The sequence below is a fragment of the Zootoca vivipara genome, chromosome 6 (assembly GCF_965207765.1).
Source record: "Zootoca vivipara chromosome 6, rZooViv2.hap1.1, whole genome shotgun sequence".
NCBI classification, from domain to species: Eukaryota; Metazoa; Chordata; class Lepidosauria; order Squamata; family Lacertidae; genus Zootoca; species Zootoca vivipara.
The window spans coordinates 91733072-91757321 of record NC_142589.1 but is presented as its reverse complement, the minus strand read 5'-3'; the positions used below and the strand labels follow the sequence as shown (position 1 = coordinate 91757321).

Sequence of the window (24250 nt, the reverse complement as noted above, 5' to 3'; positions counted from 1 at the left end):
TCACTGCACTATTTTCGGTGTTGGCTAGAAACACTTTTGTTAAGACAATCCCGTACATAGATCTAGAATGCTGAAGTGTTCTAACCTGCTTTTAGTTTATTCCCGATTTTAATTTTTTGAATGTTTCAAATTGCGGTTTTCTAAGCTGTTTCTTTTTTTCCTTTTTGCTGAAAATTGTATTGTTTAATTCCTTTCAAAAACCACTTTTGAGTTTTTCGTGGTTTTATTTTAAACAACCAAGCGATGCATTATGTTCTGAAATAAGAAATAAACCTAAAAAGTCTAAGCTCGGGGCACAGCTGACCTTACAACACAGTTCACCACTGAGAGCAAAAAGGCACAGTAGGAAAACACTGGACTTGTGTGCAGATTTCCAAAATCTGACTGGGGTAGGTGGGCAGCCAGGACCACATTCTGGGCACACCCAGGAAAGGTGTGGACTGGCTCAATGACTTGTGTGGTGTAATAAAAGAAGAAGAAAGAAATCTTGAGACAATCTGCAATATAAATAACCCAATTTAAATATCTCCCATCATCCTTCAAACCTATCCAGTGTTTGACATGAGATTTACTCAACAAAGAGCAGCAATTTTGGACATCAGTCATGCAGCAAAGTCGATCCACTGTTGCTACATTTCGATCTCTCTCCATTGCCGGCCCCAAACAGGAAGTAGGCACTGTCACTCTTTCCACCCTAGATGAACAGCCAGGTGGTGATCAGGGAACCAGACGAAGCACAAACCCACCCGCCCCGCTTAAGAGCTCATTCGACGGGTTTCACTCTCGCCACGAAGATGGACGAGGCTCTCTGCAGGAACTCCTCTTTCTTCATCACCACGCTGGGTTTCCGCTCAGCCAGTGCTTTGTCCATGGCCGAAGCCAAGCAATCCGGCCCAAGCTTGGACCCGGCCTCCAGGAAGCGGATGGGGGCAGCGACCTCGGCGGGGCAAAGGGCGTCCTCCAGGGTCCCGAGGACCGCCGCACAGACTCGTTTGTCCGCCGCCCCAGAGCCGCCGGCCAGTGTGTTGAAAAGCAAATCTGCCTTGGCCAGGAACTCAAGGAGGACCAGGCAGGTGAGGACCCCGTAGCGGAAGATGTCAAAGGGCACCGCCTCGTGGTCTCGGCAGGTGACCTTACTCAGCAAGGGCAGAGCGATGTCTTCTGGGGCTCCCTTGTCTTGGCACATCAGTCTCAGCAGCTCGCTGTAGAGTTTCCCGCTAACTCCGGGCTTCTTGTGCCTGCCGGCGGCAGACAGGGAATCATAGGCCACACTCACGTTGTTGTTAAAGGCCATCCTACGGGAAGGAACATAAAAACAGACCACTGGTAAAGCAGACAGTTTAACTAGTCAGCGCCCTATATGAAATTGAGCGACCGAATAATCTGGCTATGATGAGGAAATTTTGCCCACGGTATGATTATTTCTCACCTAGTCATTTTGAAACTCGGGCACCCTGTTTGCAGAATTTAACAATTCCAAAATACAGACGCGCTTTCACTTTTGCAAGATTGAATATACAGCCATTGGCTGTACTTGAGGGTCGATTTCAAAAAAATCCCACTGGAAAAACATTTATGTCCCTGTGGAGGTGGCAGTATTAGGTCAGTGGCTCATGTGCTTCTGGCTAGCACTCTTTATGCCGGGTCGCTCAACCTTTGCTACGGTGCTCCTTCTTTTAGCAGATCAAGGTGATAAGGTGACAGCAAAAACTGCAAGCGGGGGCAATTAAGAATAAGATCGATTATTTGATTATTGATGTAAACCCCCCAAATGTATTTTCTATAGTTTTTACCTCTATCTTCAGTACATTTTATTTTATTTGTAATGTCTGGAGAGGCTGATGCAAATAAAGATTCTTCTGCTTCTGCAGACTACTGGGCCATGATGACTATGCTCCGGAACGTAGGAAGTCACCTTATATTGAGTCAGACTGTTTTCCCAGCTAGCTCAGTACGGTCTACACTGGCTGGCAGTGGCTCTGCAATATTTCAGGCGATGTTTTTTTTCTCCTAGCCCTAACTGGAGATCCTGGGAATTGAATTCGGGACTTTCTCCATGCAAACCAGCTGCTACTGAGCTACGGCCCTTTCGTGAGGCCACTGCAGTCAGAGGCAGCAATGCTTCTGAATCCCAGGTGCTGGAAACCACAGGGAGAGCACTTCCATCCTCAAATCCTGTTTGCAGGCTTCCCAATAAGGTAAAGGTACCCCTGATCATTAGGTCCAGTCGTGACCGACTCTGGGGTTGCGCGCTCATCTCGCATTATTGGCCGAGGGAGCCGGCGTATAGTTTCCAGGTCATGTGGCCAGCATGACAAAGCCGCTTCTGGCAAACCAGAGTAGTGCATGGAAACGCCGTTTACCTTCCCGCTGCAGCGGTTCCTATTTATCTACTTGCATTTTGACGTGCTTTCGAACTGCTAGGTTGGCAGGAGCTGGGACCAAGCAACGGGAGCTCACCCCGTCACAGGGATTCAAACTGCCGACCTTCTGATCAGCAAGCCCTAGGCTCAGTGGTTTAACCACAGCGCTACCTGGCTTCCCAATAGGCACGAGTATTTGAAGAAGTGTGCATGCACACGAAAAATCATACCTAGAACAAACTTAGTTGGTCTCTAAGGTGCTACTAGGCTATTTTTTAATTTTTAAAAATTATTTCAATAGGCACATGGTTAGCGAATGTGAGAACAGTACGCTGAAACCATGTTATGGATTGGTTGGGGACAGAGGAATGGTGGGAGAAACCAGTTGGGGAACCCCAGGTGGAACAGCAAGTGGTCCATTATTCTGCGTCCAACCAGGGCCTTCTTGGTAGTGGCGCCCACAGAGTGCAGACATCTCCAATGAAGGACAGTCCACCACCTTCCTAGGTATTGCATCCTGCTGTCAAACAGTACTTACTTTTAGGAAGTTGTCCCCCCCCCCCAATGCTTAGCCAGAATCTCCTTCCTTGCCATTTGAGTCTGTTGTTTCAGGCCTTACTCTCTGAAACAGCAGGAAGCAAGCTTGCTCTGTCTTCCAAGTGGCAGCATTTCAAGTTATTTGAAGATGGCTGTTGTGCCACCTTCTCAAGTCTTCTGCAGATTTAAACAACTCCCTCAAAAGGGGTGAACCATAGACTGTAAAGGCGCCTTGAGTCAGTGTCAGTGGAATAACATTTACTACAGAAGAAAAAGGTGCAAGGCAAACGTCCTAAAATAAAAACACGTTATCAACCGGCTCCATTTAGATCCCGCCCTTCATCCAACGAGTTCAGCAGGGGTCTGCTCCCAACTAAAATGGCGCTGTGGTGCAGTCGTTCATTTAACATTTCATTACTTTCCCTGCTTCATCTCCACCCTTCTTCCGAGGAGGCCGAAGGGAGCACAAGTGAAGTTCTTCCTACCCTCACCGCGTTACCTGTACAACAACCCTTCAAGGTAGGTTAGGCTGAGAGATGGCGGCTGGCCCAAGGCGAGGGATTTTGTTAACACCGGTTTCCCTGCCCAGCGTGCTAACCACTAGGCCGTGCTGTTTTGAAGCAAAAGGGAGAAGCAGCCCAGTTTCTGTCATACGAACATGGAAAGCCACGCAGCAGCTAAGAGCGACCTGGGTGCATCCCGGGTTCAAATCCCTGTTCCGCCACGAAGTTCACCGGGACGCCTGACCTCTCACTGGCCTACCTGGGAGGGTTGTTGCGACTGTAAAATACGGAGGGCAAGCAGCTGCAAAACGCAGCCTCCTTGTGGTCTTTGGAGGAAATAACAGATTTTGAATTTTTTTAAAGAAAAATAAATGCAATGAAAAGGAAAGATAAAAAAAAACCACACACGAATGCACCCACTCAGCTGAACCCAATATATAAAACGTGCTGCATGGAACGAGGGGAATTGTACAGCAGCCTATAAAAGAACTTGTTTTTTAAAAAATCGTTTTTAAAGCCTAATTCCCTTTTCCTCTGAAAAGGAAGGGGGGAAGACTTCATGTCCCAGGAGGCCGCGCGCGCCAAAACACAGCAAAAGAGCCCCGAATTTTGCCCGGTGCATTCTGGGCGCTGTAGTTCTGCCCGCCCCGGCCTTCCTTCCCACCTGCCGCACCTGTGGGAGTGGTGAGCCAGGCTCAGGTACCACAAGGCTCGGCCGAGGCGCCCCCGCAGCAGCCCCCGGGGCTCGCCGCCGCCGTCGGCCGCCGACAAGGCCTCTCCCGCCTCCGCCTCCTCAGGGCCGCTTTGCGCCAGCCTCTCGAAGTAACCGGCCAAGAAGCCGACGGGCTCCTCAGGGCGCGCCTCCAGCACCTTCAGGAGGGCCTCGCGGACCATGTCGCTCACGCCGGCCTGCAGGAGGAACTCCGCTTCACTCTCGGACGGGGCGCCGTTCGAGGGAAGGGGCGGCCGGACCGGTTCGCTCCCGGCCGCCGCAGGGGACGAGCGCCGCTTCTCGGTGGCCGCCATTTTGTCTGAGGGCGCCGCTTAGCGCCGGCCGCCATCTTGGGTGAGGGCCGTGCGTCGGCCATTTTGGGTGAGGGCCGCGCCTCGCTCTCTTGCGACGGGCAGCCAATCAAAAGCCGGCGAGGGAAGAGAAGAAGCTGAGGCGGCCGCCATTCTTGTTTTAAACCGAGCGGCTATTGTTGTTATGTTGTTATTATTATTATTTTAATCAAGAACAGCCAAGCCGGAGGGTATAGAAACGCCTAGGAACGGAACAGGAAGCTCCGCGGTTCCTCCCAGCGCTTTCAAACACGGGGATGTTTCCGTTCAAAAGTTGTGGAGAGCTTCCACCATGAAGAGGGAAAAGGCTAGAGCGCCTCCTTCCATAATTACCGGAAGTATAGGCCGCGCTCTACCATAAAGTTGCTAAGGCATAAGGCAGCGCTACCTTGCGTCAACAGGATGTGCTACATATCGCTGATAGATATCCAGTATTTTTTTTTAAATCATAGTTATTCGAGTGTGTATTTCCCCCCGCCGGTCTATCCCTTCTTGCTCCGGGGCTCCGTCAGGATAGAGGAAGTGGCGCGAGAGTTGGAGCAGCTGCGCCAACTCACGGGGATAAAGGGGCATTTTCTTTGGGCGGGCGTGAGGGGAAGGCAGCCATCTTTAGTATGGGCAACGTGACTTTATCCTTACTATGCCAGAAAAGGCTGGTTTTGTTTCCGTCTCTTAGTGTACCGGTTGAGCTGTGACTTGGGGAGTTTTATCTGCTTCCGTTGGCAGTTTGGTCCCCAGCCCCCTCTTGCTGGAGCTCAGTAAGTGGCGGGGTTTGCATAAAGTGAGATTGCATGGGGGTGCCTTTTGGGGGGGGGGGCTAATAGCATTGCAAAGCTATTAAGGGCTTTGCAATGCTCACAGGAGTGACTGCATGGTATTTGTTTATTTATCAGTAACGGTGTGGGTTGCTAATCAGCCTGTGTTGTTGTTGTTTGCCCACCCCCCAGAATTTATTTAAATTTTCAGCCTAGATGCAAAACCAGCATGCAGGAGGGCGTGGGGGCAGAGAAACCAAGACCACCTCTGTCCCTTGGGTGCACGTGCCTGTGTTTATTTATATGTTTTTTTTTAAATATTTTTATTAATTTTCCAATTAAAACCAATTATATCACATTCAATATTTCAAATTATACACATATATATATCAATCCAACCGAATGTTATGCCAAATCATCTAAAGAATTTTTTATTTGGGTTCCCATGCTTCAAGAAATTGGGAATTCCTCGCAACCGTCCACTGCCGTCTTTTTTCTAAAGTTCAAATCGTCCTCCAAGTTCATAATAATCCAGATCTTCCCCTTACAGTCACATAGATGTTTTCCACTCAACCGGTTGTTTCCCAGCTGCTGAGATAAATATCAAACAAAGTTTCACAGATGTTCTTTCTCCTGTGTGAGTTAATCAGTCCAGCCTCCCCATAAATCTTCTTAGTGGAGCTCCCTGTTGCGTCGAAGCAGCTCGAAGCAGCGCCATCTTGAAAAGCTCAAATCACTTTCGATTTCTCTCATAGCTATGAAGATTTACGATCTTTATAGAATTTACAGCTTTTCCAGGCAGGAGACCCAAACATCAAACCATAAACTCTTGGTAAATTAATGGATCTCCATGCCCTATAGCTGAACTTAGCTTCAGGTCGCTGCTCCAATTTAAAGTGCGTCACAGCTCATAAATCCTCCGAACGCGTCCCGAACTCCTTCCGTCCGACTAGGGGGGGGGGGGGGCTTTTCTCATCGGCAACTCCACATCTTTTAAAAAGTATGCTCAGTAACAACAGTTATAAAGTTCAACTCACACAGTCTTTTGCTTCTCTTTCACTCCAAACAAGCCAGGACATCGCGTCCGGGAAGGTACGAGGCAACATATATGAAAAAAAAAAAAACTCACTTCCCTTATCGCTCCGTCCCCATCAATCCTTCTTCCAGATGTAGTACAGCCTTTGACTCCTCTCCCTCAGCAGCATAAATTTCTCAGCAGTAAACAGCGCTTCTTCCCCTCCTTCTGAAGTATGTCCATAGATTTAAGCCTAATTATCTTCTTTAACCATGGAAATCCCCGCCATGCAGATTAGCGTCCGGGAGTCCTGGCCCTCGTAAGTGCTTTTCAGCCCAAGCTCCCCCCACTCCATAAACAGTCGGAGTGGGTCTGGGGGCATCGCGGGCCAGCGGCCCCTCTCCGTAACCCCCGGAGAGGGTAGGGGGTTGCCATTTACTCCCCTAGCAACCGCCAAATTCCTCACGAAGGTCAGAGAGATGGAAAACAGGTCCGCCATTCCTGCCGGCGGAAACCGGAACCGCCTGTGTTTATTTATATGTTTGCTTCTGGTTGCTTTCCCCCACCCCCAATCAAAACGGATAAGAGAAATAAAGAGTCAAACTGCAGAGCTTGGGTCGGGAGGATGAAATCAAGAAGTTGGGAGGATGAAATCAAGTGTGTGTATGCCTGGGGTACACACAAACACAAACAACACACACTGTTAAGAAGCCCTGTCGGACGTTTGTCTTCCAAAAATAGTTTGCAAACCAGAACAGTCACTTCCAGGTTTGCGGCATTCGGGAGCCAAAACGTTCGGGAACTAAGCTGTTCCAAAGCCAAAGAACAACTGTATACCGTGTTTCTCATATTATAAGACATGTCTTATATTTATTTTTTCCTTCAAAAAAAACACACCATGGCTTATTTTCAAGGGATGTCTTATTTTTATTACGGTACATGGGTAGTGCAATAGCGCCCCCCACTATCGTGTTTTGCGTGTCCTGTTGCGAGTGTGTGTCCTCTCGCTCCCACACCGGGCAGTGAGCTGGGGAGCGGAGGTGGTTTTGCTGAGTTGATTGAGTCAGGCAGGCAGGCAAGGGAGTCTATTTCGGATTGCCTGAGGAAACGTTTGCTGCTCCCCCCCCCATGCCTGCGCCTCAGCCGGGCGCGCATCCTCAGCCCACTTTGCGCGGCGGGGGCAAGATGCGCGTCAGCATGCAACCCCTCAGATTCCTTCCGCCCCTCCCTCGCCGCCAACCGACCCCCACCCCATTTCCCCGCCTGAGGTTAAAAGTCCATACCGTAGTTAGAGCCGGTGACTGGCTGCCCAGCTATCGTATGTGAAGGCCGAGGGAGGAGGAGGGGTGGGTGGGAAGCCTCTCCTGGCCATTTCCACACCTCCCTCGTTCGTTCGCGCGCCTGCCTGTCTGCGAGCGGGGCTTGGCGCGGCACGCGCAAAGGCTGCAGCCGGGTCCCGGGGCTTCGCGCACCGCGCACAAAGGCTGCAGCCGGGTCCCAGGGGTTAACGCAGCAGCAGCAGCCGGTTCCGAGCAGCCCCCTTCCTTTTCCTCTTCTTTGCCACAGACCTGCGGTATGGCTTATTTTCGAGGTATGCCTTATATTTTGCCACCTCAGAAAAATCCTGCCATGCCTTATTTTGTAGGGGTGTTTTATAATGTGAGAAACACGGTATCATTTCCCAGTAATCTTTCTTTTCCTTTTCCAATAAATCGGTGTATGCATTTTATGAAATAAATCTACCCCACCACCCCCATAGATCCTCTGCTCCATCTTTGCCAGGTGCCTGGGACTCATGGATGCCGGGCGGGCCCCTCCTAAAACCCGCCCGCGGAAAAAGAGGAAGAAGGTGGTGGTCCGGCCGGGCAAGCCGAGGCGCCCCCAGGCCCCCTCCTCTCCTGCCGACGTGGACGTCTTCCGCTGCGATGTCTGCGAGAAGGACATCAAGTACCTGACGAACTTCCGGGAGCACCAGCGCATCCACACGGGCGAACGCCCCTACCAGTGCAAGCGCTGCGCAAAGACCTTCATCCGCTGCGCCGACCTCATCAAGCACCGCCTGGTGCATTCGGCCAAGCGGCCCTTTCGCTGCCGGACCTGCGGGAAGCGCTTCAAGCTGCAGGCCGACCTGGACAAGCACGGCAAGGTGCACTCGGACGAGGCGCCCTTCGCCTGCCACCTGTGCCCCAAGCGCTTCAAGCGCACCTCATGCCTGGTGAAGCACCTCCGCATCCACACGCAGGAGAAGCCCTTTGCCTGCGCCCACTGCGCCCGGCGCTTCAAGTGGGAGGCCTCCGTCAAGGAGCACGAGCGGGTGCACACGGGCGAGAGGCCGTACCGCTGCGGTGAGTGTGCCAAGGCCTTCACCCACCGGTCCACCTTCCTGCAGCACCGCCGCACCCACCAGGCCCAGCCGGCCTTCAGCTGCGAACACTGCTCCAAGGCGTTCAACCACAAGTCCAATCTCTTAAAGCACATGCGGAACATGCACAGCTAGGAGCGGTCCTCCCTCCTTTTCTGCGCCAGAGGAGACCCTGGCCAGGAGGAGAGCCCTCCTACTCCTCCCCGCTTTGAAGGGATAAGGCTGTCCGTCAAATGCCAAGGCAGGAGAATTGGGCGGCGGGGACGTCTTGGTGGACCGCAAGCTTAACCTGAGTCCACGGCGTGATGCAGCGGCAAAGAAAGCGAATGCTATTCTAGGGCTGCATCCACAGAAGTAAGGAAAAGTGGAACATTCCAGGATCAAATAATAACCATACCTGCCAAGTTCCTGCCGGAAAAAATAAGGGATGGGCAGACAGGAAGTAGCGCTGCCGACATTTTGGAATTGGGCGGAGCATGCTCAGAAGCAACTTTCAATGCTGCTCTGCCCAGTTCCAAAATGGCCACCATGCCGGAAGTCGCGCTGCGGCCATTTTGGAACTGGGCAGAGCAGCATCAAAAGTCGCTTCTGAGCATGCTCCGCCCAGTTCCAAAATGGCCGGCGCGGTAGAAATCGCTTCTGCGCATGTCCAGAGACTCCAGACATGCGCAGAAGGAGCCTCCCCCGGCCGGTAAGTAAACCAGGAAAAAAACAAAAAAATCCGTTTTTCCTGCTGGGAACGGCTGGAAAAACAGGGGTTTCCCGAGGAATATGGGAGACTTGGCAGCTATGATAATAACCCAGGGCAGCTTCTCTAAATTGGGGGTGTCCTTGGAAAATAGGGACACTTGGAAGGTCTGGGTTCTGCACATAGGCAGGAAGAAACCAGATGCACAAATATAGGATGGGGGACACCTGGCTTGACAGCAGGGTATGTGAAAAGGATTCTGGGGACTTGGTAGACTACAAGGTTAACATGAGTCCACAGGGTGATGCAGCAGCAAAAAAGGCTAATTCATTTCTAGGCTGCACCAGCAGAAGTCTAGTGCCCAGATCAAGAGAAGTCATAGAACCACTCTATTCTGCCTTGGTCATACCACACCTGGAATACCGTCCCGTTCTGGGCGCTACGATTTAAAAAGGATGTTGACAAGTTGGAAGGTGTGCATCCGAGATGACCGAGGGTCTGGAAAGCAAGCCTGATTAGGAACGGTTGAGGGGACTGGGCGTGTTTAGCCTGGGGAAGGGGAGACGGGTGATAGGATAGCCACCTTCAAATTTCTGAAGGGCTGCCACAAGACAGGTGGAGAAAGCTTCCTTCCTTCTGCTGCTCCACAGGGGAGGATCCAAACCAATAGCTTTGAAATATAAGGAAGAAGATTCCGTCTAAACACCATCGTCAGAACTTTCGGATGGCAAGAGCTGTTTGACAGAGGAATGGACTCCCTTGAGAGGTGGTGGAATCTCCTTCCTTGAGAGGTTTTTAAGCAGAGGTTGGACAGCCACCTGCCAGGGGTTCCTGTATTGCAAGGGATTTGGCTGGTTGAAGCTTGTGGTTGTTTCCAAGCAGCTGAAAGGTACCAGGTTGCCCAAAAGCTAACTTGAGGACCTTGGTTCTGTCATTTCCAGTTATTTCCACCAATTCCTCTGCATTGGGGTCGTATCCACCCTCTTGTCATTAGGCGAAGGCTGGACTCAAAGCGGTGACAAAAAACCCACTCGCCTTTGACGTCTAGGTGCAAACCACAGGCTGAGCGAAGTCAGTTTTGGCTGCCTTTGCTGCCAGGGCACAGGCTGCTTTTTGGCGTTTGAGGTTTGGTTCTGCTTTTAATATTTTGTAGGCTGTCTTCTAGAGTGGCTATGACAGCCAGGTCAGATGGTCAGCATATGAATAATAAAATTATTATTTAAAATATTCCTTCCAGTAGCACCTTAGAGACCAATTAAGTTTGTCATTGGTATGAGCTTTTGTGTGCAATGACAAACTTAGTTGGTTTCTAAGGTGCTACTGGAAGGAATTTTTTAATTTTGTTTCGACTACGGCAGACCAACACGACTACCTACCTGTAATAATAATAATAATAATAATAATAATAATAATAATAAAGGGCTCTTTTAACCCCCACCCTCCAGCGTAAACAGACACAGGAAGGCCCTGGCAATTGCAGCAGCTAGACTGGTGACTGGGAGCGGCTGCAGAGACCACATAACACCGGTCCTGAAATACCTACATTGGCTCCCAGGACGTTTCCAAGCACAATTCAAAGTGTCAGTGCTGACCTTAAAAGCCCTAAATGGCCCTGTATACCTGGAGGAGTGTCTCCACCCCCATCGTTCAGCCAGGACATTGAGATCCAGCTCTGAGGGCCTTCTGGCGGTTCCCTCCCTGCAAGAAGTGAGGTGACAGGGAATCAGGCAGAGGGCCTTCTCGGTGGTGGCTCCTGCCCTGTGTAATGCCCTCCCATCAGATGTCATAATAATAATAATAATTTATTATTTATACCCCGCCCATCTGGCTGGGCTTCCCCTGCCACTCTGGGCGGCTTCCAACGAACATTAAAATACATCAAATCACAGATTAAAAACTTCCCTAAACAAGGCTGCCTTTAGGTGTTTTCTAAATGTCCGGTAGTTGTTTATCTCTCTGACCTCTGATGGGAGGGTGTTGCACAGGGTGGGTGCCACTACCAAGAAGGCTCTCTGCCTGGTTCCCTGTAGCTTTGCTTCTCGCAGTGAGGGAACCGACAGAAGGTCCTCGGCGCTGGACCTCAGTGTCCGGGCTGAACGATGGGGGTGGAGACGCTCCTTCAGGTATACTGGACCGAGGCCGTTTAGGGCTTTAAAGGTCAGCACCAACACTTTGAACTGTGCTTGGAAACATACTGGGAGCCAATGTCAAGGAAATAAACAACTATCTGACTTTTAGATGACACCTGAAGGCAGCCCTGTTTAGGGAAGTTTTTAATGTTGGATCTTTTATCACTTTTATTAATATTATTATTAATATTCTGTTGTGAGCTGCCCAGAGTTGCTGGGGAAACCCAGCCAGATAGGCGGGCTTTAAATAATAAATTATTGTTATTATAAGACACCAGTGGGTGAGAGATGCCAAGAAGCTGCTCCGGCTGCGGGAGATGGGGGTCGAAAGCACCCCTTTGGCCCTCTCTCGGCTTGAACTTGCCCAGGTGGTGTGTATCAGTTTCAAATGGGTGTGCAAACCTCTGCGCCCCCCCCCCCAATGTTGGACCACAGCTCCCAGTGTCCTGTCCTTTAGCTGTGCTGGCTGGAGCTGATGGAGATTGGGATCCAGCCATATCTGAAAGGGTCACAGGTTTTCCCATCCCTTATTTGTGGGGCAGAGACTTGGGAGATTGTGTGGGGGAAGCCTGAGGACAGGAAATGGGCTAGCCTTACCCCCCCTGCCCACCCTCCAACGATCTGTCTGGTGCGCACCTAGTTCGCAGAAGTCCACTTGGGGGGAAATGGACACGCCGTGTGTGATTTAAAACTGAGCAAATGTTAATTGGATGCGCTCTGTCCGTGCTGCGCACTGAAGAGTTTTGTTAAGGAACTTCGGGAGGGTTAAATACAGTGGTCCCTCGGTTCTCAAACGCCTTGGTACTCAAACAACTTGGAACCCAAACACTGCAAACCCGGAAAGTAAGTGTTCCGGTTTGCGAACTCTTTTCGTAAGCTGAACGTGCTCCGTTCTGAGTGCTACGCTTCCAATTTGAGTGCCACACTTCTGTTTTGAGTGTTAAGCTGAGGTCTGTCTGTTTTTGCTATTTATTTTGCATTTTTGTTCTTGTGGCTCTCTCTTTTTTTTTATGACTGTGTGGAACCCAGTTCAGCTACTGATTGATTGATTGATTGATTGTGTGACTGCAGTACATTGTTTATTGCTTTCATTTTATGGACCGGTGGTCTAGTTCGATAGTAAAATGTATGTTAAATTGCTGTTCTAGGGGTTGTTTTTAAAAGTCTGGGGCGGATTAATCCGTTTTGCATTGCTTTCTATGGGAAAACGCGCCTTGGTTGTGGAACGCTTTGGTTTTGGAACGGACGTCCGGAACGGATTATTTATTTGACAACCAAGGTGTACCACTGTACACTCAAAACTCCTTTTTTATGTAAAAGGCAATAGTAACCTGTTCATTTTGTAATGTCGGGACTAGAATGGGGATTGGAAACGACTGTTCCGATTAAAAACGCATTGAATGTAGCCTAGTTGCTGCTGCCGCCTTTCCCCTGTGAAACCTGCTATGTGTTGGTTGCCTTTCCCCTGTGAAACCTGCTATGTGTTGGCTCCTCCCTTGCCTCATTTTGGGGACTCACTTCCCTGCTGCTAGGATTAGAAGGTTCAAGCCAATGGCGCGACGAGAAAGTTGCTTTATTTCAGGTCAACCTTGCTTGCCTGCTTAGCCAGCACTGACTGGCAGTGCCTGGTCTTTTAAATCCATCACCTGCCTCCTCCGCGATCCTGTTAACTTGGAGTGACCAAGGATTGGAGCTGGGCCCTTCTGGATGCAAAGCAGGTGTTCTGTCACTGAGCGCAGCCCCCTTCCCCTAACAAGGGCCAGCCAACTTTTTCAGCAGGGGGCCGGTCCACTGTCCCTCAGACTTTGTGGGGGGCCGGACTATTTTTTTGGGGGGGGGATGAACGAATTCCTATGCTCCACAAATAACCCAGAGATGCATTTTAAATAAAAGCACACATTCTACTCATGTAAAAACACCAGGCAGGCCCCACAAATAACCCAGAGATGCATTTTAAATAAAAGGACACATTCTACTCATGTAAAAACACCAGGCAGGCCCCACAAATAACCCAGAGATGCATTTTAAATAAAAGGACACATTCTACTCATGTAAAAACACGCTGATTCCCGGACCGTCCACAGGCCGGATTTAGAAGGCGATTGGGCTGGATCTGGCCCCTGCGCCTTAGTTTGCCTACCCATGAAATAGAAGAAGCTGTCCTCTAAGCAGTTGAGGAACCCTGGCTTCCCACGACAGATGGGGCTGCTTTAGGGTTAAGGCTCATTAAGATCATAGAAGGCAGACACGATGTGGAAAAAAAACCCCGTTTAATTACAGTGGTGGTAATCTCTACAAAAAAACCAACTGTATGTACAATAGATAGGGCTTATATACAAAGCAATCTGTTTAGGGATGTGGCTGCAGTTGACAAGGGCATTTCTGGATGAACTCACTTAATGGGAGCAAATATTTGCCTGGCGCCCGCCCTGTCCACAGGTAATGTCCCATTCCCCTGCTGTTTTAAGTATCGGACAGCCCAGAGAGACTTCCCCTGACTGTGGAAGTTCCATTACTGGCAAATCGAAGCGACCAGAAGAGCCCTGGGGGATAGCTCAGTCAGTAGAGCAGGAGACTCTTAATCACAGGGTCGTGGGTTCAAGCCCTGCATTGGGCAAAAGATTCCCCTGTCGCAGGGGGTGACCCTTGGTGTCCCTTCCAATTCTACGATTCTGCGATGCTCGGCTGCCTAAGGCCGTAGTCATCGCCGCAACCTCTGGCAATTAAAAGTCCACGAAGAAATACCTGATTTGATTTGTGCTCGGGTCTGTTGGCCAGCCAGCAAACCCAACTATAGACCTCTTGGGTCCAAGAGTTGCGAAAGAGGGGGAAATGGACGAGATGTTGGGCCCACACCTCTACAGTTCTCTAGGAATAGCTTCCATCCAGTCTCTCTTCTGCAGTGTTCAAAACTCCGGAGGCTCTGTTCGCCTCCTGCCCGCTGCCCCGACCCTAAAAAAGGCCGACTCAAAACACAAATCCCACTGAGTTTCATGTGTGGCCGAAAGTAAACTGTGCTTAGGGTCACGGCCTCAAAAAATGTCAAGGAGGGAACAAGGTTTGACCGGACAACTAGACTCGGATGACCTTCGGATTCCGGCGTATGGTTTCAGTCTGGGCAGAAGTTGCTCCTGTCTATCGGTGGGTGGGGAGGGTCGACCCCCCTCCGCTCAGGTGGTAGGGTTCCCCTGCTGGATTTGCCTCTTCTCTGTGACACCAGGAAGCGCCGAAAGAAACACTGAGTCCTCCTAGCAGCAGCTGGCGGGAGTTGGGTGGGTTGTGTCCTCCCTCAAAGGCTCCCCGAAAAAATTCAGGGGGAAACAAACACGGTAACCGCTGCAGAGAGGGAAGAGACGGGTGTCGATGGAGCCACCTGCTCTTAGCCGCGTCGCCGCCACAAGCGACGGGCCACATACCCGGTGATGACCACCCCCAGGAGGGAGCCGGTACTTCCGATGGCGACGGCGGTTTCTGTGCTGAACGTAGCTGGGGAGAGACACCATAATAATAATATTTTTTTATTTATACCCCGCCCATCCGGCTGGGTTTCCCCAGCTACTCTGGGCAGCTCCCAACAGAATGTTAAAAACACGATAAAACATCAAACATTAAAATTTTCCCCTAAACAGGGCTGCCTTCGCTTGTCTTCTAAACGTCAGATAGTTGTTTATTTCCTTGACAACTGATGGGAGGGCGTTCCACAGGGCGGGTGCCACCACCGAGAAGGCCCTCTGCCTGGTTCCCTGTAACCTCGCTTCTCGCAGGGAGGGAACTGCCAGAAGGCCCTCGGAGCTGGACCTCAGGGTCCAGGCAGAACAATGGGGGTGGAGACGCTCCTTCAGGAAAGGGAGACAGCGTGAGCCCTGGTGGGGTACAGTTCAGTGGTTTCCGTAAGCCTGGCGCAATCTGTGGCGAGGAGCAGCTTGAGGTTGCCCCCAGAACCTTAAGCCACAGTGCAAGACGTGCTCCTGTCCCGTTTTGTGCTCCGCTACTCATGTATGGTATTTTTCCTTTCTTTCTCCCCACTGCAAGCTCCAGAGCTTGCCAGCCACAGCCGAGTCTCCCCAATAGCGACTGGTGGTAACGGTACAGGCGAATGCAAAAGGGTGGGTTGAGGGCGGAAGCTCTTCTGGAGGCTTATCCCGGGCCTTCGCAGCATCGTAAACCCACAACTTTAGGATTGGCCTGTGCATTAGATATAAATAGACACCTGCCTGGCGAAAGCAGTGATACCAGTGTAAAACTCTGAAGTCAGAGCTGGGGGGATAATTCACATCTGCCAAGGAATGCACCCCTTTGGTTTCAGACACTGTAGATAAAAATCAATTATTTTTATTTAAATCAGATCTTTTTATTTATTTAAATCGGATTTTTAAAATAAAATGCTTTTGGGGGGAATCTTCCTAAAGATAGTTACAGGTAGGTAGCCGTGTTGGTCTGAGTCGAAGCAAAATAAAAAAATTCCTTCAGTAGCACCTTAAAGACCAACTAAGTTTTTATTTTGGTATGAGCTTTCGTGTGCATGCACACTTCTTCAGATACATTTGAAACAGAAGTGTCAGACCCTTATATATATACAGAGGGTGGGGGGGGGTGGGTGGGAATGGGTGATGGGCTGATGGGAGTGGTAAACCTGTAGATGGCTGTCAGTCATCAGTCGTTAACAGCCATCCACAGGTTTACCACTCCCATCAGCCCATCACCCACCCCCACCCACCCCCACCACCCTCTGTATATATATAAGGGTCTGACACTTCTGTTTCAAATGTATCTGAAGAAGTGTGCATGCACACGAAAGCTCATACCAAAATAAAAACTTAGTTGGTCTTTAAGGTGCTACTGAAGGAATTTTTTTTATTTTCCTAAAGATAGTTTTCTATTTAAGTTACATTATAGTCCAGAGGCTATTCATCAGGAAATACAGTAAGGATTTGTTTTTTAAGTTTTTCATGTGTGCTAAAACTCAAATCTAAGGGTTTCCCCCCCACTCAGGCCGGTGGAATAAAAAAGCAGTGCTGGTACGGGGGGACCCTAGGGGTTCAAAGGGCCAAGAGGGGAGGACCCCCTAGGCGGCAACGGGCGGTTGTCCCGCAATGGACAGCAGGGATTTTGCGGAGGCCAGAATGAAACGACAGAAAATGACAGCAGGAACCTGAAGAGGCCTGCCTCCAAAGGCAGATTTGAGACGCTGCTGAAGAAGGAAAAGGGAACCTCTGTCCGCTCACCATTAGGCACGATGGAGATGGTCAAGCTGGCTATGCGGGGCTGGCTGGCTATCGCAAGGCACCGGTAGACCCCCTGATGCTCGAGGGAGACGCTCTCCACAACCAGGGTGGACCAGCCCCTGGCTTCTTCCTGGCGGTACCGGGACTTAGCTACGGGAGTCTCCACCCATCGGACGTGGACGTCCTTGCTGCAGTTGGCCGTGAGGCACGTGATCCGCAGGGTGCCCCCCGTGCTCCCTTGGGTGGGGACAGGAGTGATGACGGGGCGGCAGGGGTCTTTGGAGGGGTCCGTGGCGGTGGAGGAGCTGCGTTGCTTTTGGGTGGCAAGGGTGACGAGGCTGCCAGCTGTGGTGGGGACGGACGCGGTGGCAGGTGGTCCATCTGTCAAGTGAGGGGCTTGCGAGGTTGCTGGCGTCGACGTCGAGACGGGGACCTGCACGGTGTTGGCCCCGGTCCCGGTCCCAGAGTTCTGAGAGCTCGTCTTCACCTCCACAACAGGATTCCTTGTCGGGGAAGGGCTGCTCATTTCCGAAAGGGGTTGTGGGGTGGGAGAAGCGGTTGGCGTCGTGGTCGGGGGCTCGGTGGTGGAGAGAAGGGGAAGGCCACTGGTGGTTGCCGCCGGCGAGGTGATGGCCAGCTCCAGAGTATCCACACGGCTTGTTCTTTCCGTCACGAGAGCAAAGGTAGCCTCCTCTGTAGCGCTGGGCACCTGTGTGGCTGCAAACCAAAGGTTTTTGCATCTTTAAAAAAAAGGCATTCACAAGATTTTCACCGGAAGATTAATCAACTAGAGTTTAGTTGATTAATCCGAGCCACTTCTTCTTTTTTATCAACAAGGGCTGGGCGTTGATGCCATATTTTTAATGTCAACGTCAGCCTTCCCCCAACACAGTGCCCTCCAATGCTTTGAGCCACGGTTCCCGCCAGCCCTGACCTGCATGATCAAAGGTGAGGGATGATCATGATGCGATTTGTAGTCCAAAACATCCAGACTCGAAAAAGTCGATTTATGCGCCAGGAATAGAATCAGCAGTTATCACCCCCAAGGCATACTATGCTGAAAGATTCAGGACAGATTTTTTAAAAAGGCCTTCCGCCAGTTGAACTGTGGAACTCCCTGCCACAGCAGGCAGTGATAGCCATCAACTTGGAGGGCTTTAATCGTAGTAGTAGTAGTAAAGGTAAAGGTAAAGGGACCCCTGACCATTAGGTCCAGTCGTGACCGACTCTGGGGTTGCGCGCTCATCTCGCATTATTGGCCGAGGGAGCCGGCGTATAGCTTCCAGGTCATGTGGCCAGCATGACAAAGCCGCTTCTGGCAAACCAGAGCAGCACATGGAAACGCCGTTTACCTTCCCGCTGTAGCGGTTCCTATTTATCTACTTGCATTTTGACGTGCTTTCGAACTGCTAGGTTGGCAGTAGTAGTAGTAGTAGTAGTAGTAGTATATTATTTATACCCTGCCCACCTGGCCGGGTTTCCCCAGCTACTCTGGGCGGTTCCTAACAGAACATTAAAAACACGATAAAACATTAAACATTAAAAACTTCCCTAAACAGGGCTGTCTTCTAAAAGTCAAGATAGTTGTTTATTTCCTCATATCTGATGGGAGGGCGTTCCACCGGGCGGGTGCCACCACCGAGAAGGCCCTCTGCCTGGTTCCCTGTAACCTCACTTCTCACAGGGAGGGAACCGCCAGAAGGCCCTCGGAGCTGGACCTCCGTGTCCAGGCTGAACGATGGGGGTGGAGACGCTCCTTCAGGGATACTTGGCCGAGGCTGTTGAGGGCTTTAAAGATCAGCACCAACCCTTTGACTTGTGCTCAGAAACATACTGGGAACCAATGTTAGGTCTTTCAGGACTGGTGTTATGTTGTCTCGGTGGCCACTCCCAGTCTGGCTGCTGCATTCTGGATTACGGAAGTTGCAGTTTCCGGGTCGCCTTCCAAGGGAGCGCATTGCAGTAATCCAAGCAGGAGATAACCAGACCACCACTCTGGCGAGACAGTGCGTAGGCAGGGAGGGTCTCATCCTGTGTACCAGATGGAGCTGGTAGACAGCTGCCCTGGACACAGAATTGACCTGCGCCTCCATGGACAGCGGTGAGTCCAAAATGACTCCCAGGCTGTGCACCTGGTCCTTCAGGGGCACAGTTGCCCCATTCAGGACCAGGGAGCCCCCCACACCTGCCTGCCCCCTGTCCCCCAAAAACAGTACTTCTGTCTTGTCAGGATTCAACCTCTGATGGGACAAATTCAGGGAGGATAAAGCGATCAGGGGCTTAGTAGGCGGAGATTCTTCTGAATCCCAGGTGCAGAAAACCGGCAGGAGGGAAGCATTGGGTCTCTTATGCTTGGGTCTCCTGCTTGTGGGTTTTGCACACGGTCAAAGCTTACTTTGGGGGTTCACGGCGGCCACCCTGGATTGGCGGAACATGTCCGGCTCGACGTCCAGAGTAGCTTCGCATTTGTAGGCTGCTCCCTCTGCCGCCGTCGGGACCTCAAGGACGGAGCGATAAAACATCAGCTGTTGGTCAAAATCCTCCATGTGCTCTTCTTCTTTTGCAGCCTCCAGCCTCTCCTCTCCCCGGAACCAGCTCAGCGTCAGGGCGCCCGGAGGGTACACCTTGCTCAAGAAGCATTCGAGGCGGGCCGGCTGCCCAGCCCTCAGAATCTTTGGCTCAGAGTCCAGTTGCAAGGCATCGGGGAAAGCTGGAAAAGAGCCCGTGGGGTGTTAATATTACGACTACTACTAATTTATTTACACCCGCCAGAGTGGGTTTCCCCAGCCACTCTGGGCGGCTCCCAACAGAATATTAAAAACACAATAAAACATCAAACATTAAAAATTTCCCTAAACAGGGCTGCCTACAGATGTCTTCTAAAGTCAGATGGTTGCTTATTTCCTTGGCATCTGGTGGGTGTTCCACAGGGAGGGTGCCACTACTGAAAAGGCCCTCTGCCTGGTTCCCTGCAGCCTCACTTCTCACAGGGAGAGAACCGCCAGAAGGCCCTTGGAGCTGGATCTCAATGTCCGGGCTGGACGATGGGGGTGGAGACGCTCCTTCAGGTATACTGAGCCGTTGAGGGCTTTCAAGGTCAGCACCAACACTTTGAATTGTGCCTGGAAACATCCTGGAAGACAATGTAGGTCTTTCAGGACCAGTGTTATATGGTCTTGGCGGCCGCTCCCAGTCACCAGTCTAGCTGCCTTCCAAGGGAGCCCCACATAGAGCACATTGCAGTAGTCCAAGCAGGAGATAACCAGAGCATGCACCACTCTGGCGAGACAGTCTCTGGGCAGGGAGGGTCTCATCCTGCGTACCAGATGGAGCTGGTAGACAGCTGCCCTGGACACAGAATTGACCTGCGCCTCCATGGGCAGCGGTGAGTCCAAAATGACCCTCAGGCTGCACACCTGGTCCTTCAGGGGCACAGTTGCCCCATTCAGGACCAGGGAGTCCTCCACACCTGTCCGCCCTCTGTCCCCCCAAAACAGTACTTCTGTCTTGTCAGGATTCAACCTCAATCTGTTCGCCGCCATCCATCCTCCAAACCACATTAACGGTTAGAGCAGGGGTCAGCAAACTTTTTCAGCAGGGGGCCGGTCCACTGTCCCTCAGACCTTGTGGGGGGACCGGACTATATTTTGAAAAAAAATATATGAATGAATTCCTATGCACCACAAATAACCCAGAGATGCATTTTAAATAAAAGGACACATTCTACTCATGTAAAAACATGCTGATTCCCGAACCGTCCGCGGGCCGGATTGAGAAGGCGATTGGCCCCTGGGCCTTAGTTTGGGGACCCCTGGGTTAGAGTGCTGGACCTGGACCTGGGAGAGAGCAGGGTTCGAATCCGCGCCCTGCCATGAATCTCGCCGGGTGACCTCGGGCCTGTCTCTCAGCCTGGCCTACCTCATCGGGTTGTTGCGAGGGTGGAATGGGGAGTGGGAGAACCACACCCGCCACCTTGAGATCCTTGGAAGATCATGGTGGGATAGCAATGGAATAAATGATGATGATGATGATGATAAAGATAAATAATGGAGGTATGCATTAAGAACGTTGGAGAGCTTCCGAGTGACGGAAACCACAAGAGGGGAGAATTGTTCTTGTGTTCAGATTCTGCTTAATTCAGCCTAATTTCAAAGGACAGGAGGGAGATGTCCAGATTCCTAGACTTCAACTTTGAACGCCTTCTGCATGCAAAGCATGTGCCTTGACTTCAAACTTCAAAAAAGAAGATTCCACCTCAACATTAGGAAGAACTTCCTGACAGTAAGAGCTGTTCGGCAGTGGAATTTGCTGCCAAGGAGTGTGGTGGAGTCTCCCTCTTTGGAGGTCTTTAAGCAGAGGCATTGCAGCCATATGTCAAGAATGCTTTGATGGTGTTTCCTGCTTGGCAGGGGGTTGGACTGGATGGCCCTTGTGGTCTCTTCCAATTCTATGATTCTATTATTCTATGCCTTGACGCCACGTGAGGCCCCTTCTACAGGCAGCTGCGACCTCAGGGGCAGAGCAGGCGCTTAGCATGCAGAAGGTTCCCCCACCCAACGGCCCCCAAGCCCTTTGCCTCCAGCTCTGCACTTACAATACACTTGCAGCTCCACGCTCTTCTGGTCGGAGGCCCCCCGGCACTGGCCTGTGCAAAACTTTGCTCCTTCCGTGCTGACGGCGGCTTTGGCGATGGTCAGGATGCTGTGCGTCTTGTTGGAGAAGACTTCGCCCTGGTCAATGTCCAGGCCTTCCCACTGGACTTTCCCGCCGGGGCAGTCCGTGGAGCAGGTCAGCCGGACGGAGCCCCCCAGTTCCACCAGCGCCTTCTGAGGGTGGACGGTCAGGACGGAACTGGGAAGACCTGCATGGCACAGAGGGGAAAGAGAGGTCGGTGCTGAGGGGGGGCCGGACAGATGCATGAATGGGGTCCCCTGTGGCTGGACTCCACCCCCCATCGTCCCCTGACCATTGGTCCTGCTGGCTGCTGCTGCCACAAAATTTTATTTTTAAAGCCAGCTTCTTAATTAGAAGTGCCTTAGATTTAAAAGGTGTTGCGAGGGCAGTTTCAAAGCCAGTTCTGAAGGGGTTAATGTCTTGTGGCAGGGAGTTCCGTAGATATGGAGCCAACAGATGCATTCAAGGTGGCTCGGAGTTAAGGAAAAAATGAAACTTTGTAGAATCAGTGCCATAACGGCCCACACATCTAGTGGCAATTGTAAGGCCCCCCAATATTTTTGTATTTCTTCCCGCCACCCCCCCAAAAAAGCGAATTCCGCATCCTTTCAGTGATGCTTTGGCGGGGTATGATTAATAAATTATTTTTATTATGGTATTATTATTATTATTATTATTATTTTCGACTTGTCTTTTCACTGCCACCCCAACACCCCTGGGCAGCCTCGTTCCATTAAAAGGCCTGGGAGCTGGCTTGCTCGGGCGAGGTGCAGAGGAAAGCAGCCAGCTAAATATGTTTAGTTGTGCAAGAAATCTTCTTTTTTAAAATAAAAATAATAATGGGGGAAAACCAAAACAGACAATGCACTTCTTCCTTTTACAAATGGCATTTTGTTGAGATGCTAACCTGAAACGTTGCAAATTTTTCAAGCATTCTGTTGGGACAGTCGTGGGGAAAATTGTGTTTTTATTATTATTTAATGGGAAAGTCATGGATGGCGGAGGGGAAAGAATGTATTTATTTCTCTCTCTTTTTTAAAAAATGGCAATTTTGGGGGGTGGGGGTGGGGTGGAGTGGGGGAATGATCCAACTTACCCCAGCCAAGCCTGACGAAGGCGAACAGGAATCCCAAGCTGATCGTTGCCATGCCCTGTGCACTCGAGTTAATATTGCTACCTACAGTTTCACAGACTTATTCCAGCAGCAACAGCCTGTCTCTCTTCAAATTAATCAATGTAGTTCCTTCCTTCCTTCCTCACAGCACTCTCGCCCCAGTGCAGATTCCAAGTCTGGTCGAAACTCAATGACAACAGGACCTCTTAAATCTAAGGTGGGTGGCCCCGCCCACCCCTTTGTCAGGGTGGGGGGGTTAAAAACAATATCCACCCCCCCACACTTGGCCTGCCTCTTCCCATAATCCAAGTGATGATAGAATCCTGGATTTAGCATTTTTTTTCCAGAAATACTCCACCCGCCCTTTTAATCAAAGAGAAAAAGAATTAAGAGGAGCAATTAACTCTTCAACCTCGCTCTTCAGCAGACGAATCGCATTCTGTTTATTGGAGGTGTTCCAATTTTAAAAAAGCCGTTTCCCACGTGAAAGCCGTTCAGGGGGAAACCCACTGCAACCCTGCGCGAAGGAGCCTTCCTGCTAGATCTCTGCATGATACCGAGAACCCGGCCTGACCAACGGCGCTGCGTCACTCAGTTCGGAATGCTAATTTTCTCCCAAGCGAACCCACAGCGGGATTACCAACTCTTAAAAAGAAAGAAAGAAAGAAGAGTTTGTCTGTCGTGTCTCTGTCAGAGTCCCTGATCTGGGCTAGCCCCAGAGCAGCAATTTGCGCAGGGCAGCCTCCTCTGAGGACAGGGCAAATCTCCCGCAGCTCTGCGTGTGGATCATTCAACCCCTCTAGGCAAAGAGTCGGCCGTCGCCACTCTGCATGAGCCATCGTTCTGGGATTGCTTCCTCCAGATAGCAGCCAGAGCCAGATCCATAGCTCATGCAGTGATAGGCTTCTCAGAAAGCAAGGAGGTTCTCGCCCTACCTGGGTAGGATTTGGGAGGCTGGCATTCAAGGCCTCCTTTCAAGAAAACGAGCAAAAGCGACGGGGTTGTTTTAGCATGTTTTGAAAGAAGTGATGTTATAGACATTTCCATCCGAAAATAATAATAATAATAATAATAATAATAATAATAATAATAATAATAATTTATTAATTATACCCCTCCCATCTGGCTGATGGCAGAGACAAGGTCCCATTGATTAATACAGTGGAACCTCGGTTTATGAACACCTCGGTTTACGAATGCCGCAGACCCATCTGGAACGGATTAATTCACTTTCCATTACTTTCAATGGGAAAGTTCGCTTCAGTTTATGAACGCTTCAGTTTATGAACAGACTTCCGGAACCAATTGTGTTCATAAACCAAGGTACCATTGTATATCATTCATTGTGTCTTTCAAGGAAATAAATAACATTTCTTCCTATTTCTTATAATAAATTGCCGGGAGGCCATCTGGACCAGGAGTTTTCCCAACTTCTGCTCGTTAGATTGCTTGCTGGACCTCAAAGGCTGAAGTAGGTGAACTTAATAAGAGAGTTTTGTCCTTTGCTAATGTAGGCAGTTGTTAATTTTTACAGAGAAGGCCCGGGATAAAACTGAAGAAAAAAAATGATAGAGTATCTGGAGAAAAATAAACTGCCTTTTAGGGAGTTTCCTAAGCGGCTTTCCCCTGTTCTGTGCCAAACAAAGTTCGTACCACCTTGTTCCAAAGCAAAGGCTCAAGAATGCAGCTCTCAAAGCTTTCCAAAGTAAACCAAAAACCAATAGCAACCAGCAAAAAAAAGTAAAGCACAACAATTCTACGCGCTCTGAAAAGCGGGCAGAGGGATCCGCAATGAGCGTGGAGACGAGCAAAGGTTAGCAGGT

The 24250-nt window shown here is 50.5% G+C and overlaps 4 protein-coding genes across 9 annotated transcripts in view; 2 read left to right on the top strand and 2 right to left on the bottom strand.

Annotated features, from left to right (window-relative positions):
- Positions 1 to 498: 498 nt before the first annotated feature.
- TPGS1 (tubulin polyglutamylase complex subunit 1) lies at positions 499 to 4975 on the bottom strand. Its single transcript, XM_035117235.3, has 2 exons — positions 4077 to 4975; positions 499 to 1295 (listed from the first exon to the last, which is right to left on the bottom strand). The coding sequence occupies exons 1-2, from the start codon at positions 4427 to 4429 to the stop codon at positions 764 to 766; spliced, it is 885 nt and encodes a 294-aa protein (XP_034973126.3). The 5' UTR covers positions 4430 to 4975; the 3' UTR covers positions 499 to 763.
- Positions 4342 to 9077, top strand: LOC118087659 (uncharacterized). 4 transcript variants are annotated; one of them, XM_088673038.1, is made up of 2 exons: positions 4342 to 4469; positions 8018 to 9077. In XM_088673038.1, exon 2 carries the CDS (start codon positions 8031 to 8033, stop codon positions 8730 to 8732), a length of 702 nt encoding a protein of 233 aa, XP_088529164.1. In that variant the 5' UTR covers positions 4342 to 4469; positions 8018 to 8030; the 3' UTR covers positions 8733 to 9077. The 4 variants fall into 4 exon arrangements, with proteins under 4 accessions (XP_088529164.1, XP_088529163.1, XP_088529165.1 ...); XM_088673037.1 differs by lacking the exon at positions 4342 to 4469 and adding an exon at positions 4810 to 5223 and having other exon boundaries at positions 7995 to 9077; XM_088673039.1 differs by lacking the exon at positions 4342 to 4469 and adding an exon at positions 4810 to 5246.
- A 4589-nt stretch (positions 9078 to 13666) lies between these two features.
- MADCAM1 (mucosal vascular addressin cell adhesion molecule 1) lies at positions 13667 to 22609 on the bottom strand. 2 transcript variants are annotated; one of them, XM_035119535.3, is made up of 5 exons: positions 22410 to 22609; positions 21234 to 21500; positions 19035 to 19349; positions 16640 to 17356; positions 13667 to 14900 (listed from the first exon to the last, which is right to left on the bottom strand). In XM_035119535.3, exons 1-5 carry the CDS (start codon positions 22459 to 22461, stop codon positions 14794 to 14796), a joined length of 1458 nt encoding a protein of 485 aa, XP_034975426.3. In that variant the 5' UTR covers positions 22462 to 22609; the 3' UTR covers positions 13667 to 14793. The 2 variants fall into 2 exon arrangements, with proteins under 2 accessions (XP_034975426.3, XP_034975425.3); XM_035119534.3 differs by lacking the exon at positions 13667 to 14900 and having other exon boundaries at positions 16318 to 17356.
- Positions 22610 to 24111: 1502 nt separating this feature from the next.
- The window catches only part of CIMAP1D (CIMAP1 family member D), a 38611-nt gene continuing 38472 nt past the window's right edge, over positions 24112 to 24250 (top strand). For both annotated transcript variants that reach the window (XM_088673035.1, XM_088673034.1), the window contains exon 1: positions 24112 to 24248. The gene's annotated coding sequence lies outside the window, so the exon portion shown is untranslated. The remainder of the gene's footprint in view (positions 24249 to 24250) is intronic.

Bases quoted from the DNA above. Each gene is read 5' to 3' on its own strand.
- TPGS1 (XM_035117235.3), bottom strand. From the start codon at position 4,429: ATGGCGGCCACCGAGAAGCGGCGCTCGTCCCCTGCGGCGGCCGGGAGC. The intron at 1,296-4,076 runs GTGCGGCAGGTG...TCCTTCCCGTAG, and splicing joins CTGGCTCACCACTCCCACAG to GATGGCCTTTAACAACAACG.
- LOC118087659 (XM_088673038.1), top strand. From the start codon at position 8,031: ATGGATGCCGGGCGGGCCCCTCCTAAAACCCGCCCGCGGAAAAAGAGG.
- MADCAM1 (XM_035119534.3), bottom strand. From the start codon at position 22,461: ATGGCAACGATCAGCTTGGGATTCCTGTTCGCCTTCGTCAGGCTTGGC. The intron at 19,350-21,233 runs GTAAGTGCAGAG...GCTCTTTTCCAG, and splicing joins CGTGGAGCTGCAAGTGTATT to CTTTCCCCGATGCCTTGCAA. The intron at 17,357-19,034 runs GTAAGCTTTGAC...TTTGGTTTGCAG, and splicing joins GGCCGCCGTGAACCCCCAAA to CCACACAGGTGCCCAGCGCT.